The sequence below is a fragment of the Galeopterus variegatus genome, unplaced genomic scaffold, assembly GCF_000696425.1.
Source record: "Galeopterus variegatus unplaced genomic scaffold, G_variegatus-3.0.2 Scaffold356, whole genome shotgun sequence".
In the NCBI taxonomy this organism is placed as follows: Eukaryota; Metazoa; Chordata; class Mammalia; order Dermoptera; family Cynocephalidae; genus Galeopterus; species Galeopterus variegatus.
The window spans coordinates 605,911-623,204 of record NW_007726467.1 but is presented as its reverse complement, the minus strand read 5'-3'; the positions used below and the strand labels follow the sequence as shown (position 1 = coordinate 623,204).

General features: G+C 50.6%; 1 protein-coding gene across 2 annotated transcripts in view; it reads left to right on the top strand.

Moving 5' to 3' along the window:
• FAM178B (family with sequence similarity 178, member B) overlaps positions 1-17,294 on the top strand; it is a 118,019-nt gene that overhangs the window by 78,866 nt on the left and 21,859 nt on the right. For both annotated transcript variants that reach the window (XM_008567922.1, XM_008567921.1), the window contains one exon: positions 14,074-14,161. In XM_008567922.1, the coding sequence (XP_008566144.1) occupies positions 14,074-14,161 (88 nt within the window). The remainder of the gene's footprint in view (positions 1-14,073; positions 14,162-17,294) is intronic.

Here is a 17,294-nt window from a genome sequence, read left to right as displayed (position 1 = left end):
ACCCAGAAATCACCCCTCAGGCTTATAGCCATCTGATATTGGACAAAGGCAACAAAAATCTACATTGGGGAAAAGACTGCCTCTTCAATAAGTGGTGCTGGGAAAACTGGATATCCACATGCAGAAGGATAAAAATAGATATGCATCTCTCACCATACACTAAAATCAACTCAAAATGGATTAAAGACTTAAGTATAAGACCTGAAACTGTAAAAATACTAAGGGAAAATATAAGCGAAACATTTCAGCAATTATGTCTGGGCACAGGCTTTATGAACATGAGCCCAAAAGCACAAGCAGCAAAAGAAAAAATAAACAAATGGGACTATATCAAACTAAAAAGCTTCTGCACAGGAAAAGGAAACAATCAACAGAGTGAAAAAACAACCTACAGAGTGGAAGAAAATTTTTGTTAACTATGCATCCGACAAGGGTTTAATATCCAGAATATACATAGAACTCAAGCAATTATACAGTAAAAAAACAAATAACCCAATTAAAAAATGGGCAAAGGAGCTGAGTAGACATTTTTCAAAGGAAGACATACAAATGGCCAACAGATACGTAAAAAAATGCTCAACATCACTAGTCATCGGGGAAATGCAAATTACAACTACATTGATACCACCTCACCCCAATTAGACTGGCTATGATCAAAAACACAGTGAATAACAAATGCTGGCGAGGGTGTGGAGAGAAGGGAACACTCCTACACGTTGGTGGGACTGTAAATTAGTACAACCACTATGGAAAACAGTATGGAGGCTTCTCAAACAACTACAGATAGATCTTCCATATGATCCAGCGATCCCTCTTCTGGGTATATACCCAGAGTAATGGAAATCATCATGTCGAAGGGATACCTGCATTCCCATGTTCATCGCAGCTCTGTTTACAGTAGCCAAGATATGGAACCAACCTAAATGTCCATCGATGAACAACTGGATAAGGAAAATGTGGTATTACACCATGGAATACTACTCTGCCATAAAAAAGAATGAAATATTCCCATTTGCAACAACATGGATGAACCTGGAGAAACTTATGTTGAGTGAAATAAGCAAAGCACAGAAGGTTAAATACTGCGTGTACTCACTCACATGTGGGAGGTGAGAGAGAAAGGAAGGAAGGCAAGCAATACCACTGTAGTGCATTGGTCTTGCAGAGGGAGGGAACATTCCTAGGGCTACAACGTGGAGTGGGGGGGAAAGGGGGAGTGGAAGAGAGGTTGGGGGATAATTGGGGACACGGGGTACAAAAGTAGTATCTGGTAGTGGGTATGCCCGCAGTATGAATCTGGCCCTCACATCATGGGCACGAGGTGTGATAATTAGCTTTGTATCTCATGAGTATTCATAATAAATACATAAAGTAGGAAGGTCTTGGGCTGGCCCGTGGCTCACTCGGTAGAGTGCGGTGCTGATAACACCAAGGCCCCGGGTTCGGATCCTATATAGGGATGGCCGGTTTGCTCACTGGCTGAGCGTGGTGCTGACAACACCAGGCCAAGGGTTGAGATCCCCTTACCGGTCATCTTTTTGAAAAGAAAAAAAAAAGTAGGAAGGTCTTGCCCACCCCAAAACTATAAAAATAGTGTGTTCATTTTCTTTTAGTACTTACATAACTTTGTTTCTATCAGCTCTTTTTTTTTTTTTTTAAAGATGACCGGTAAGGGGATCTTAACCCTTGACTTGGTGTTGTCAGCACCACGCTCAGCCAGTGAGCAAACCGGCCATCCCTATATGGGATCCGAACCTGTGGCCTTGGTGTTATCAGCACCGCACTCTCCCGAGTGGGCCACAGGCCGGCCCCTGTTTCTATCAACTCTCAATCCCATCTGGAATATACTTTTCCTAAGTATGAGACAAGGATCTTACTTGATTTTTCCACCCCCAAAGAGCCAGTGGTCCCAACACCAATTCTTTTTGTCTTTAATTATTCATCTTTTTTCAGCAGATTTGAAGCTACTTTTGTCATATCCTAAATTCACAACTTTGCTTGTCATCTGCTGGCCACGTTAAACTGTGATTTCAGGAATCAGTGTCTTTCACAGGGTAGCTCCAGGGCCCGCGGTAGGTACCCCTTTAGTGTTGAGGAGTGAATAGAAGGGAGCCTCCTGCACCTGGCTTTCAGACAGACACGTCAGCAAGGTAATACCTTGTGCCAGTGGCTTTTCTAGGAAAGAGGGTTCCTCATCAGCATGAGTGTTATTTATTTAGAAATTTCATTTTAGGGCCGGCCCGTGGCTCACTCGGGAGAGTGTGGTGCTGCCAGCGCCAAGGCCCCGGGTTCGGATCCCATATAGGGATGGCCGGTTGCTCACTGGGAGAGCGTGGTGCTGACAACACCAAGTCAAGGGTTAAGATCCCCTTACCGGTCATCTTTTAAAAAAAATTTTTTTTTTTCATTTTATTTCTCTTTCTAAGTGGATGTAGCATTCAAATAGCACAAAATTCAAAAGATCCCAGGGAGTAGATATAGAAAATGTGCCGTATCCCCGTGCCTGAGCCCCCAGCCCTTGCCAGTCTCCATCTGTGCCTACGTGCATGTATATGCATGCTCTCCCTGCAACGCCTTTTCACTTCAAGGTATGTTTTGGCAGTCGTTCCAAATTGGGTCATAAAGAGCTTCTAATTCTCTCTTACAGCCACATTGTATTCAGTGTGGGTCTTTCATTAGCACTCCCACCCTCTATGCTCCCTGTAGTGGCGCTGTTGGAGGAGCTTGCTGGCTGCCTTGTTCTGCCCTCCCTGGTGGCTGCCCCACTGGGCTCAGTGCCCAGACTGACCCCGGGAAGAAGGGTGGATTGTTGTACCAGGCGTGGCTGTCAAACTCTTAGTATACTCGACTGGTTAAGCACAAAGCTAGAACTCCCACTGACATTTGTGCAACACAGCCCCCGGCCCCTCGCCTGGTTGATCAAGACTTCATGGGATGCACTGCAAATTTAAGGAAGAGTTGAACTTAACCATGAAATGTGAAAGTAAATAACAGAGCAAACCACCTGAAATGGAGCCAATGAGAAGAGGTTTTTGGAGGGAAGTCTGCCTTGGGATGGTGGCCCCACTGGGATGTCTCTGGGTAGGTTTTGGGAAGAGGATTGTGCCATCCCAGCTCCTGTCCAGGGTCTCCAGCATGTGCTCAGAGCAAACTCCTGCAGCCACTAGCAGGAGTTCCGTCAGGAGGAAGAGGGAGGCTGTCCACTCCACTGACAGCTGATGTTTCCAGGCTTTGGGGACCCGCCTCCTTCGCCATCTGTGGCTGTTTCTTACACATCCTGTGCATGCTGCTTTACCGTGGCCTTCAACATACAGGGGGAGATGAAACTAGCTTAAGCAGACCGCCTGGTCACGTGGAGGAGCAGATGAAGGCTTTCGAAAACAGGCCACAAAATGCCCTGACAGTGAGGCAGAGTTCTTCCCTGGCAGTAAGTTAGCACGGATCTGAAAGGACGATGCTGCCCAGTGTTGGCAGGGGGTGAGGACACAGGCATATGCCCTGCTGCTCACAGTGTGCGTGTCCACGTGATCCCTTTAGAAGGCAATTTGGCAAAATCAAGGAAATGACTCAAAAATGTGCAAACCCTTCCACAAACCATTTAACCTCGGAGAACTAGATAGTGAGCAAAGTTTTATTGACATAGTGATGTTCATCACAGAGAACAGTTGGGGACAACCTCAGTGCCCCATCATAAATCAAGTTCCACCTGTACTATGCAGAAGATTTTATACTATGATGGAAGGAAAGTTAATGAAATAACCCTAAATGAAAAAAGGCTATAAAACCCTACGTAAAGTGTGATCCCAATTTTGTTTGGGGGAAAAAGTAATCTTTGGGTGTTGAGATTAATATTACATTGCTCTTTGGGCTGTTTCTCTTTCCAAGTACCGTATTCGTCCCATGGCTTCTGCTCTTACCCCCACAGCCTGTTCTCGTCATCTAGACAGAATCACTTTTATTTAATAATTTTTTCAAGTTTTGTTATAGAAAACTTCAACACATATACAAAAGGGGAGAATAGTACAATGGACTCCATGCCCCCATATTCCATCTCAACAAATACTCATTGATGGCCATGCAGATTCTTTCACCCCTACCCCCCACCCCACCCACTCAACCCCTGCCCCACATCATTGTAAAACAAATCCCAGACTTATTATCATTTTATTTCAGTAGGTATCTCTAAAAGATAAGGCCTTTGTGGGGTTTTAAAAAACAGAACCACAACATCATTATCACACCTAAAACATTTAACAATAAAAGAACTATGATAAGCAATTGAATCACTTCCCTGCTCCAGAATTTTCCAAGGCTCAGCATCATCTAAGTCTGGAGTTTTTAAAATAGAAGACCCCTTCTTCCTTCGTGACCTGGCCCCTGCCTACTGCTTTTCCCTTCACTGTCCCTGGGATACACCAGGCACTTGTACTTTAATGTCTCTCTCACCCCTGCGTTGCAGGAGACTCCCACTTTCACTTCCTGGGAGTCTCCACCCACATGTCACTGCCCCAGCTGAGGCTGATCATTTGTTCCAAATGAGCTCCCACCTCAGGCCTCTCCAGAAACTCTCTTTTCTTTATTTTTCTTCAGTACTTACCAGTACCTGAAATTTACTTATCCATGTGTTATCTGCCCCACCCCTCATCAGAGTGGACGCTCTCTGAGAGTGAGGCCTTTGTCTCCTTCATGGCTGTATCCTCAGCACCTAGAAAAATGACTAGAATATTACTGGTATTTAGTAATATTTGGTGAATAAGCAAATGACAAAATTGTATCTCAAAAAAACACTTTTTTTTTGGCGCTGACATACAGGGATCCAAACCCTTGACCTTGGTGTTATCAGCACCATGCCCTCCCAAGTGAGCCAACCAGCCAGCCCCTTGGCTCTATTCTTATCTTTGCTTCTGTGATGGAAATACACTGGAGGGGTTTTTTTTTTTTTTTTGGGGGGGGGGGTCCCGGGAGGAACTCCCCCCCGCCCAGGAAGCAGCCCAAATTCCGGGCCCCCCCCCCCCCCCTTTGCTCTTTTTTTTTCTGTGTGTTGTGGAGGGAAAATAGCTGGGGGGGGTTTTTTTTTTTTTTTTGGGGGGGGGGGTCCCTGAATTTGGACTGCTTCCTGTGCTGGGTGAAGTTCCTCACGGTACCTCCCCCTGCACAGATGCTGAGGGCCAGATATTCCCTTGTTCCACCTCCTGGGAGTGAGATCCAGGCTTAACCAATTGGATGCTCCTGAGGGAAGGACCCAGGGACAGCAGCCCTCACCAGGCTCTTCCCAGGCAGGGATCTTGCCTGGGCCACTGCCGCCCACGTCCCTTGGCCCAGTTCTCCACCTTCCCATGAAGCCTGGAGCTCCCCAGTATCCTCTCAGCATCTTTTCTGTCTGAGGTGGCCAGCCAATGAGGACCCCCAAGGAGGAACTGCTGGGTAAAGTACAAGTGTGGGCAGCCTTGGCAGAAAGCAGTCTTCATGGTCCTCAGGCCTTTGCATGCTGGGGATAAGAGCAGCAATGTGGGCACCATAGCTTTCCCCAGGGCCCTTTACCGCATGGAATTGCCTGCTTCATTCTTCAGTCTCAAGATTCCTTCTCAGTTTGGTGAACATTTTACCTCTGGTCCACCTTCAGAAACCGAGGATTGGGCCCTTCCTGGGGAGCAGCCCAGTGCTAGAGGTACAAAGGTCTGCCCCACTTTCTCAGTTCAGACCTTGCAGCAGCTCCAGAGCTCTTTGCAGGATTGGCTGAGGCCTCTGTGACTGGGGAAGCCCAGCTTTCCGCTGTGCTCAGTCCTGCTTCTTTCACTCCTTTACAAAAGCTGATTCTAAGGGCGCCCTCCTTCCTCCCTCCCCTGTAAATTCCTGCGTGCTGATCTCCATTTCAGAGTCCACTTTCTGAGGGAGCCAACCTGAGCCACCATCTCCATATCCAAGGCTTCAACTCCAAGTACATGCTGTGGCTCCTGTATGAATACCTTGGCCAGACTTTTCTGCTAAGCACCAGATCTGTGTGGGCAAGTATTTCAGATTCAGCATGTGGGAAATAGAAGTCATTACATTCCAAGGAGGACCACCCCACACTCCTACTTCCCCCATCTCCCATGGCTCTATGAATGGCATCAGCACCTGCCCACTCCCCAAGCCTGGAGTCCTGGGATACACTCTGTCCCTTGGAGTTTCTCAGTCTCCCATGATATTCATCCTTCCTTCATCACCCTCACTGTCTCAGTTCAGGCTCTTATTACGGTGCCCCTGGGTTTCTGCAGGGGAATTCAGCCGTCTTCTTCCAGGCTCTCTCCCAGCTGACCTGTCCCTTGCTGTCCAGCACTGTGACCTGTTTTCACATGCATATCTGGTTACGTAGCTCCTTTGCTTAAAATTCTTCAGGCTTTTATCCTCAGGGTGCAATTCCAGCAGCCCAGCTGGTGTTCAAGGGCCTTTGTGCCCACTTTCTCAATCCTGCCTTGTCCCCTGCAGGCCCCCATGCTCCTGCCACATCCTGGAACTTCACAGCCACCTATACTCATGATGAGCATTTGCCTTCAAGCTTTCCTACATCTGTTCCCTCTTCCTAGAGAGGCCCCTTCCTCCTGTCCTCCTCTTTGCCTGGTTAACCAGGCTTAGGCCGATGTACCTCCACTTGCAAGCAACCTGCTAACACAGGGCTCTGATTGCTTGCTCCCTTCCCTGACCCCTTGGGCCGTGAGCATTGTAAGGACGGGAGCTGTGACTTTGTTCTCTGTCACCTTAGAACCTGGCCCGGAGGAGGGGCTCAGCGGCACGCTTGTGCAGTGGCTGCTTCTGGAGGGCAGATTTCAAAAAGGCACAGAGAAAGATAGGATTTTTTTTTTTTTTTTCAGTAGCAGATTCTAAAAAGAAAGATGGCCCAGGTGGGCTGGGAGATCTTTTGCTGAAAGTTTGAGTATGGATTGCAGATGAACCTAGTGAGGAAAAAGGGAGAAGTATGTAAAGGTTACAGGGGCCGCACCTGGAGCTGGTCCATGATCTCAGGGCTTTTTTTTTTGTTTTTTTTTTTTTTTAAAGATGACCGGTAAGGGGATCTTAACCCTTGGCTTGGTGTTGTCAGCACCACGTTAACCCTTGGCTTGGTGTTGTCAGCACCACGTTAACCCTTGGCTTGGTGTTGTCAGCACCACGTTAACCCTTGGCTTGGTGTTGTCAGCACCACGTTAACCCTTGGCTTGGTGTTGTCAGCACCACGTTAACCCTTGGCTTGGTGTTGTCAGCACCACGCTCACCCAGTGAGCAACCGGCCATCCCTATATGGGATCCGAACCCGTGGCCTTGGTGTTATCAGCACCGCACTCTCCCGAGTGAGCCACGGGCCGGCCCCAGTGATCTCAGGTTTTGAAAGTCACAGAAGACAGAAAGAAGGACACAAAGCAAGGCAAGCAGACAAGTAGCACAGACCAGCAGTAGCTTTGTAGGGAAATGCTGGGGCCATAAGGGGGGGGCTTCTGTGTACTTATTTTCAAAACAAGGAGTTCTGTTTGGGGCTGACAAAGAGGGAACAGCATTATGTAATTCCTATTTTGCTTCTGTCTTTGTCAAGTAGAATAATTTTTCATCTGGAATCAAATATTGGTCAGGTCGAAGCCTAAAGGTAGTAGAGGATGCTATATGAGAGCACCCAGCTGTGTGGAATGAGGTTCAGTCCCTTCCAGTGGAAGGATGTCCCACCTCTGTGCTGGGAGACATGCAGATGGGGTACCCTGACCCCGCAGGAGCCTCTCTAGGTGGGAGGGCTTCTGGGAGATGGGGGCGATGATGCTTGATGTGCCCCTCAGCACAACTTCCCCAGGGGATGGTTTGTGAGCACAGGCTTAGAAAAAGAAGCACTGCTTTCTAGGAGTCATAAGAATAAATAACACGAGACTAGCCCATGCATTTTTTGACCGATTAGCCAAAATCATACTCTGGAAAGGACTGTAGAGTACGTGTGTCTAGGTTTTTGTAGTGCATTTGATAGAGGCTGTCATCATATCTTGGTGACAACGTGAAGAAGTGTGGTCTGAACGATGGTAGAATTAGGAAGGCCCCTCATCAAAAAGGTGCTGCTGGCTGTCAGAGTCCGCCTGCAGGGCAGGCCCCTGTGGCCACCCTGAGCAGAAGCAGTGTCTTTGATGAGGCCATTAATGGAACAGTGGCCAGATTCAGATGACACAAATACAACTGACAGCAAATTGAAGATCCCAGAAAATCTCAACAGACCGTAGTGATGGGCTGAGTCAAAGAGAGAGACCCAGCTGCACAATTAAGAGCAGGATCTGGGAAATGGGATTTGACAGCAAGACATGCGAAAAAAGACTTTGGGCTCAATCTGTTAACTGTGGTGTGCCTTGGGGCTGCCAAGAAAATGGGCATCAGCCTCTGCTCCAGGCATCTCACTTGAATGGAAACATTGACAAGCCCCAGGCCTTCAGAAGGCCCAGACCAAAATGGCAAAAAGATTCCAAAGGATGGGACAGTGGGGCTCTTGTGCCTAGAGACGGGTAGCCATGGGAATACAGCATCTTCCTTCAAGTGTGTGGCAACATGTGGAACGACTTCCTTTGGTTAGTCCAATAAGTGTCTTGGCAGATACTGCATGTCCTTTGCAGAAATGGACATTTGATGGGGGTGTGGCAAAGGAAAGTAAATGGATGGATGTGCAGACATTAGATTAGGTGACTTCAAGGTGTTTTCTAAGCTGAGGTTCTATGATTTTTATCATAATTCCAAGAAACAAAGAGAGAAAGGGAGGAGGAAGGCAGTTGGGTTGGGATTGTCCATATGTGCCTCTTTATTTACTTGTAATATGTGTGAAGGAAAGAACACACCACAGGTAGACACAAATGCACTTTGCAGAGGAGACCATCTGTGTAAACACTACTCAACCGGGCCGGCCCATGGCTCATTCGGGAGAGTGTGGTGCTGATAACACCAAGGCCACGGGTTCGGATCCCTATATAGGGATGGCCAGTTAGGTCACTTGGGAGAGTGCGGTGCTGACAACACCAAGTCAGGGGTTCGGATCCCTACACAGGGATGGCCGGTTCGCTCACTGGGAGAGCGTGATACTGACAACACCAAGTCAAGGGTTAGGATCCCCTTACCGGTCATCTTTTGAAAAAATAAAATAAATAAAATAAAAAATAAAATAAACACTACTCAACCACAGGACAGAATGTCACCTGCTCTCCAGAAGCCCCTTCGGGCGCCTTCTAGGCCTTCCCTTCTGCAGAGGAAACCCCTTCCCCGACATCCACCACATAGATTCATTTTGCCTGTTCTCAAACATTATATGAATGGGACTGTGCAGAGTGTTCTGTCTTGTGTGTGGTTTCCTTGGCTCACCATTGTGTTTGTGTGGATTCCTCCATGCTGGCGTGAGTGGTTGTAGATGGATCCTTTGCTATATCCTGCTGTTTTCCTGTCCGCATTGTGTATGCCCACTTGCTGAGTGCCTGAGCACATGTGTAGATAACCGGGCAGTCTGGTACAATGGTCTTGCAGGCTCTGGGAGGGTGGGAGGGCAGACCACCAGGGAGGTTACACCAACTTCTAAGCCTGGGCCCTGGTTCTTCCTGCCCGAGTAGCACACGTTCACATGAGAGATGGAAGATTCCACGTGAAGGACTGGGGAGCAAGTGGGATGACAGGCGTTTGTGATAGATGAGAGGCACCTGCCTGTAGACAGCCTCAGAGATGCAAGCCTGGCAGGTGCCCTGAGACCACTGCTGTTGCTTTCTGAGCTGCCCTAGAGACCAGGCGGCTCATGCCTTTGGCCAGATGCCCGATGGCCTTTTAGGGCAGTTCAGCCTTGGCAGTACCTTGTTCCTCTCTGAAGGAGTGAAGACCAGAGGTGCCAGAGGGGCTGCACTGACCCGTGTCACCACCCTAACATCCCAGTTGCCCGCACTGGTCAGTGCCTTTGCCCTCTTCGCTGCCTCTGCAGGGTGCCTGCCTAGCTGCCCCTTGCAGGAACTGCAGGGATGGCCGGAGTCTGGGAAGCAGGGTGCCTGCATTCCACTTCCCCACACTGTATTGTGGGTTTGGAAAAGTTATTTCCGAATTTCCCAGTGCCTTAGGCTCCTCCAAGTGTTAATACAGTGTCCTGGTCTTACGGAGGCCCTGTGGGAGGTTGGGAAGAGGGGAGCAAGGCGGAGGCAGAGGCTGGCTGGGCATGGCTTGATTTAAGCACATAGGACTGGAGCTTGTTGCCTTATATGACAGTGGCTGGGATGGCTCCAATGGTTTCTGCATCCTCCTTTGCCTACCTGGTCTGAGTGGGGTCAGAGTGGCCTTGCTAGTGGGGTCAGGCAGCTTCTGGGGAAGGAAGAGCCCATAGCCACCCTTGGCTGGGTCTCCCTGCTTGCCCCCTGCACAATTTGGATGGTGTTTGGGGTGAGTCTTTTCTTTTTCTCCTCTGTAGAGTAAGTTCTCAGTCTGTAAAATAAAAAGTGGTCCCACCGCCCAACTGAGAATGCAGGGACTGTTTCAAAGGCAGAGAGGGCCATTAGGATGAAAGCAGTGGGCAGGCGGGGACAGAGATGGGGAGCTCGCCACGCTTAGATGTGGGTTTCTTTTCATCCATTCACCCTCTCAGTGCTTTTTCTGCTCCTTTTCTTCGTTTCTGGATTACAGCCCCATCCGACCCACCCAGGCCCGCCTCTTCCCTTCTGGAACCACCCCCAGCACTGCTTGACTGTCCTGCCAGCTCCGCTCACCCCCAGGTCGGCCCCTCCCGCCCACCCGCTGTGGGTAACCTAGCTCCCGGCACAGGCCTGGGTTTTGGATTAATGGAGCCCAGATGCAGGATCTCGGCTCTGGCTGCAAGCTCGCTGAGGAGCAGCAGCCGCGCAGAGGGGCCATTTACCTCCCACTGTGTTCCCAGCCCAGCTGCTGCTGGGGCTCCCGGGGAACAGCTGGAAAGCATGTCCTGGCTGAGGACAACCCCAGTTGGAGGCCAAGGGAGCTGGGTGTGTGATGGGGGAGAAAACCACAGGGTGGGGCTCTGGGTGAGGAGAGGGAGTCAGGCCTGCACCCACAAGGGTCTGGCATGGGGGAGAGGGGGTGGGGGGAGAGTGGGGATGGGGGGCTTCTGCTTGCTATCCCACAGCTCAGTCCAGATGGGGTCTGCCTCTCCCTGGTGCTCTAGCCCAGGGCACTGGGAAGGCCAGGTGTGTACAGGGCCATGCTCTGCAGAAAGGGGCCAAGACTAAAGGGAGACAGGGTCAGGGAGGGCCCGACACTGGTTATTGTCAGAATGGGTGGGAATGGTTTGGTCCCTCCCAGGGTTACAATACAAACATCCTATATAAAAAAAAGTCACTCTTAAGGGCTGGTCAGTTAGCTCTGTTTTTAGAGCAGCAGTGCTGATAACACCAAGGTCAAGGGTTCGGATCCCTGTGCCAGCCAACCGCCAAAAAAAAAAATTTTTTTTTCATTTATCTGAAATTCAAATTTAGCTGCGCATTTTATATTTTGATTTGCTAAATCTGGCAATCCTATCTCCCCCTCCAACTGAATTTCTTTTTTAAGTAGTGGTTTTATTCAACTGCAATATACAAACAGAACAGAGCATAGACAGTTAAGTGTATGGCTCAGTCGGTGGACTTTCTTTCACAAGTGGAACTCATCATGGGAAACTAGCACCCAGGCCGGCCCGGTGGCTCACTCGGGAGAGTGCGGTGCTGATAACACCAAGGCCCCGGGTTCGGATCCCATATAGGGATGGCCGGTTCGCTCACTGGCTGAGCGTGGTGCTGACAACACCAAGTCAAGGGTTAAGATCCCCTTACCGGTCATCTTTTAAAAAAAAAAAAAGAAAAGAAACTAGCACCCAGACCAAGAAATATAACATGAAAAACCTGCCCACTTCCCCCACCCCACAGTTACTAGTATCCCAACTTCCAACTGCTGAAGTGTGCCTACTTTTGTACTTTATTTATATAAACGAAATCATGCACATGTGTTCTTTTGAATCTGGCTGCTTTCCCACAACAACGTGAAGATCACGCATGTTGTTGGGGTAGTCGTAGTTCATTCATAATCCTGTCTCCCCTGCAGGACTGACTTGTGTGGAATTAGTCCAGTGTGTTTATCTACCGCGCTTCTGCAGAGCGGACCCTCCCAGTGCCTCTCTCTTGTAGCTAAGAGTAGGATTGCTGGGTCATGAGGCAGATGTATGTTCATTGTTAGTAGATCTTGCCAAACGGTTTTCCAAAGCGCATGTGCCATTTATGTCACCATGGGCTGTGCGTGAGCACCCTGCAGACCTACACCCTCACCAGCACTTGGCTTCCCCCCCCCCCTTTTTTTTTCTGGGGTTTGGTGGTACTACCTGCTGCCTTTTCTCTTTTAATCAACAGCCCCTGCTTTGTTGACTAAGTGGCACTTAAGAAAATAAAAGAGGCTTCTGGGTTTCAGACCCTAGATTAGGGCCTCTGATCCCAGCCTGCCCAGCCTCACCGGAGCTTTGAGGAAGTCATTTCTGTCTAGGTTCCCCATAACTCAGGGAACCTCCACAGGCCCTGGGGAAGTTGCTGTGGAGCCTTCAGCACTAGCTGGGAGTGACCGGGCTCAGTCTTGCCTGCTCTGAAGTCCTTTGGGGAAACACCACTTCTGAGTGCCTCCCACATCTTAACTGTTCCCCATATCTGGTCCTACCTTTCCCAGTGGCATTATTGCAGAGGTGTGGCTGAGGGTGCCTGTGGGGTCCCTCCAGCCATGTTGTTACCCAAGGGCTTTTCTCCTCTAAGAATCTGATCCTGGCCCAAGCATTTTCCATCATGTTCCTTACATTTCCTTGAGCTTTCTCCTTTGCTTCCCCTGGTGGTGGCTTTCCTCGGGAATTAGGGACTATGGCCACTTCAAAGTCCATGCCGGGGGCTACGGCTGCTGCCCGTGGAGGGCAACAAGCAGGGAGCCACACGAAAGGTTGTAACCTTCACGTGGGTTCGGACTCTGGGCTGGGAGCACAGAGGGCCTTGGCCTTGGAGCTCGGGTCGGGAGGGGCTCCTCCTACCCCCCGTCTCAGGAGCCCTCAGCTTCTCTCCACACCGCCCCTCTCCAGCCCACTGCCACACCATCCCCTGGTCTCCACTTCCTTCTCTTTTTTACTCACCCTAGCCCTCAAGGACCCAACATTAGCCTCTGAACACCCTGGAGGTCTTCATTCCTGAAGAAGAAGTATTAGGTTTATCCTGAGTGAGTCAGTTGGGACTGCTTGGTAGCTGGACTCAAAAGCCTAATGCAGGCTGACTGAAGCAAAAAGGACTTTATTGCCACACCCAAGTGACCGGTGGTCCAGGGGCTGGTGACTTCAAGCACAGCTGGCTCTGGGATTTCTCAGGGCTCTGTCTCTCCTTCTCTCTGCTTGCCACTCTGTGGCTTCCTCTCCAGGCTTTTCCACCATGAGGCAGGACGGCCACCAGCAGCTGTAGGATGACCTCCTGCCACATTAGCGGCCTGCTGGAATTAACACACTCTGCTGATGGTTCCAGCCAAGGCCCTGAAGCCACCTCTCAGTGGCTGGATCACATGTTCACCTTGGGAGCCTGGGTCAAGTCATGGCACGGGGAGGGACTCCTCAGAGAAAGTTCATTGGATTCTGGGTGAAAAGAAACCAACAAAGTTTGGCTTCGCTGGGCCCGGTCCCCCTCCCTCCTCCCTACCCTGCATGGGCCAGAAGATCCTAACGCTGTGAAGGGAAGAGGCAGAAGCAGGTCCGCATTCCCATCTCTGTATATCCATAGATGTGTCTGGGCAGGGCAGACGACTAAGAGCAACTACCATGCTAGCCTCTGAACTTACCAGTGACTTCTGTGTGTGTGTGTGTGTGTGTGTGTGTGTGTGTGTGTGTGTGTGTGTGTGTGTTTATTTTTAAATTTTCTGATCATAAGTGTTTTACTCTAAAATAAACAATAATGCTATAAACCAAAGGAGAAAGAAAGCCCTTTGCCATGATACCCCAGATGGAGGGTGGCTCCCCCACACTGGTGCCCTCGACCCCCCGACCAGGGCTCCCTGATTTCAAGCCTTTCCCCCTCTCAGATTCTCTCACTCCTTCTCTCCCAGGCAACTTCGAAGCCATCTCAGCCTCGTGGTCATTGCCCGAATGCTGGGCCAGCAAGAGACGCTGCCTCTCTGGCAAGAGAAGACCCAGGTGAGCTTGTGCCTCAGCGGGGCAGGAGGGCCTGTGGGCAGGCGAATGGTGTTCCCTACATCCTGCCTGCTTCTGAGGCTTCTCCCAAAGGTTAGAATCTGCCTCCGGCCTGGAGACCTAAGCTGGGTTTGAATCTTTTCCTCACGCGCTTTCATAGCAACAGCTGCGCGTCTTCTGCGTGCCAGGCACCAGGATAGAACGTGAGCTGGGGGCCTGTAGTACTTTTATTTTTAATTGTGGTAAAATACACATGAAGTTTACCATTTCAACTTTTTTTTTTAAACCCTCTTAACTATTTTTTTTTTTTTTTTTTTTTAAAAATGACCAGTAAGGGGATCTCAACCCTTGACTTGGTGTTGTCAGCACCACGCTCAGCCAGTGAGCGAACCGGCCATCCCTATATGGGATCCGAACCCGGGGCCTTGGTGTTATCAGCACCGCACTCTACCGAGTGAGCCACGGGCCGGCCCCCAAAACCCTCTTAACTATTTTTAAGTGTAGAGTTCTAAACTTTTTTTTTTTTTTTTTAAAAATGACCAGTAAGGGGATCTCAACCCTTGACTTGGTGTTGTCAGCACCACGCTCAGCCAGTGAGCGAACCGGCCATCCCTATATGGGATCCGAACCCGGGGCCTTGGTGTTATCAGCACCGCACTCTACCGAGTGAGCCACGGGCCGGCCCCCAAAACCCTCTTAACTATTTTTAAGTGTAGAGTTCTAAACTTTTTTTTTTTTTCTTCTTTTGTGGCTGGCTAGTACGGGTATGAGTTCTAAGCATTTTAAGTGTGCAGTTGAGTGCCAGTAAGTACATTCACATCATTGTGCACTGTCACCACCGTCCAGCTCCAGAACTTTCTCATCTTCCCAAGTGGATACTCCATATCCATTAAACACTAACTCCCCATTGTCCCTTCCCCCTAGACCCTGGTTTTATTACATTTTATAGGTGGAAAACCAATAAAGAGGAAAACAAATACAGTACAATTAAAGCGACTCCCTCCAGTGTCCCTTGGGTCCCAATGTTAGGCATACTTGGGGCAGCAAGGGTGTTAGGTTGTGTGTTTCTTCCACATTCCTCTTCCCTCCAAAAAGCTCTGATTGCAGCCTCCTTGCAGCCCAGAAGACAGCACTTCAGGGGCCTGGGGGCAGCCCAAGGATGGACGGCAGTGGGGTCGAGAGCACTCTCACCTCCCCGGAATCCCAGAAGAGCTGTGGGCACAACCGAACCCTCCAGCTCAGCAACTCTAGAGGGGCAAGGCGCCCCAGGCCTCCAGTCACAGAGGTATCAAGGCTAGCGTGCGTAACCCCTTGTCCAGAGCACTGGGAGGGTGTTCCAGCACATCCCAGAGCAAGGTGGACCATGTGGCTGAGTCCAAGATGCCGTGACTGCAGGGAAGGAGCTCAGAGAGGTGACTGGTTGGAGTGGGTTGTCAGAGTGGCCTTGGCCTGGCTTTTGTCCCGGCTATCCCTTTTGCTTTGAATGTTCACTCTCTAGGATGTAGCATGGCTGGAGCTTCTTGTCATTCTGACTCTGGCTGAAGTGTCACCTCCTCAAGGAGGCCTTCCTGACTGCCCAACTCAAAGTGCTGCTGGCACTGTGCAGCACCATGTTAAATTTCTCATGGCGTACACCTCCTGATACTTTCCTGTTTATTCGTTCAGCGTCTGTGTTCCCCACCCACCCCACCCCACCCCTGCAGAACACAAGCTCCCTGAGAGCAGGGAGCAAATAGTTTCTGCTCCCTGCTGCCCCTCGGTGCCCAGCAGGCCAGGCACACACCAGGAAGGCAGCACATGCTTGTGGGATGACAGACAGCAAGGTGGATTGTGGGGTGGATGGAGGAGGATGAGGTGACCTGCACCAGGGTCACTTCACAGGTGGTCTCTGTGAAGAAGGGAGAACAGAAGAAGCAAATGGCATTGTGAGGGGCACCCAGCAGTTGGGGGCAGCGGCAGCAGAGATGTGGCCAGAGGGCACAAGAAGGAGGGGTCCCCGAGGGCTCAGGAAGGCAGCCTGATGGCAAGGTATTGGCGTTGGCCAGAGGGGGTCACTGAACCCTGCAGAGAGCACAGCACAGTGTCAGCAGAGTGGAGGCAAGAGGGAGGGCGAGAAGCAGGGTGGGGGTGGGGGTGGGGACAGCTCGCCCAGGAACAGCCTTAGCAGTAATCGGGAAAGACAGGGTCACTAAGTGTCGGGGCCAATTCAAAACTTGGGGTTTTGCTTTGATTTTTATTGGTCAGAGCCTGTGCAGGAAGAGTAGGGGGAGCGTGTGGGGCTGCGCTGCAGGCGGAGGCCAGAGCCTGACCAAGGGGCAGTGTCATGGAGGAAGAGCTGGACTGCATGGGCCTTGGGGGCAGCTGTAGGGGAGGCCAGCAACAAGGGCACGTCGGCTGGTGCTGCCTCCCCAGAGAGAGCTGGCCCGGGGGTCTCAGCAGTTCCCAAATGTACAGGATCCCATGGCCTGTGAGGGCCGAGCTGGGTTGAGCCCAGCTTTTGTGGTTTCCAGCTGAGGGCCTTCTCTACCACACCTGTGGGTCCACCCAGCCCGTGCCCACCTGCGCCCATCTGTTTGTTAGACAAGACACTAGCTGAGCAGCCCTGGCTGCCAGGCTCAGCACCAGGTGCCAGGTGCGATGGGCAGTAGGAGACAGCACCCAGACAACCTCAGGAGAAAGGGGTGAGCAAGCCGGCTGCGGCTGCCATGACTCACTCAGCCTGAGGACTTGAAGTGGCTTCTGGAGAAGGTGCCCTGACCCAGGTCTTGGAGGATGAGTCAGTGCTTGTACTGCAGAAAGGAGAGAGGGAGCATAGGAAGGACTGGCAGGGGCCTGCCTGTGGCCTTCCTGGTGCACTTCCCCCATCTCCACTGCAGGCCCGGGGCTGCTCCACAGTCTTCTCTCATGTCCCCGGGCTGCCAGGCACTTCCCTTTCCAGTCTGGCCTGACAGACGGATCTTCCTGAAACACACTTTCTTTTTTTTTTTTTCTTTTTGTCTTTTTTCGTGTCCGGCAACGGACCGCAACCCTCAGTGTCGCGCCCGTACCGGACCGGGACTGGCAACGGGATCGCAACCCTCGGTGCTTCGCCCGTACCGGACCGGGACTGGCAACGGGATCGCAACCCTCGGTGCTT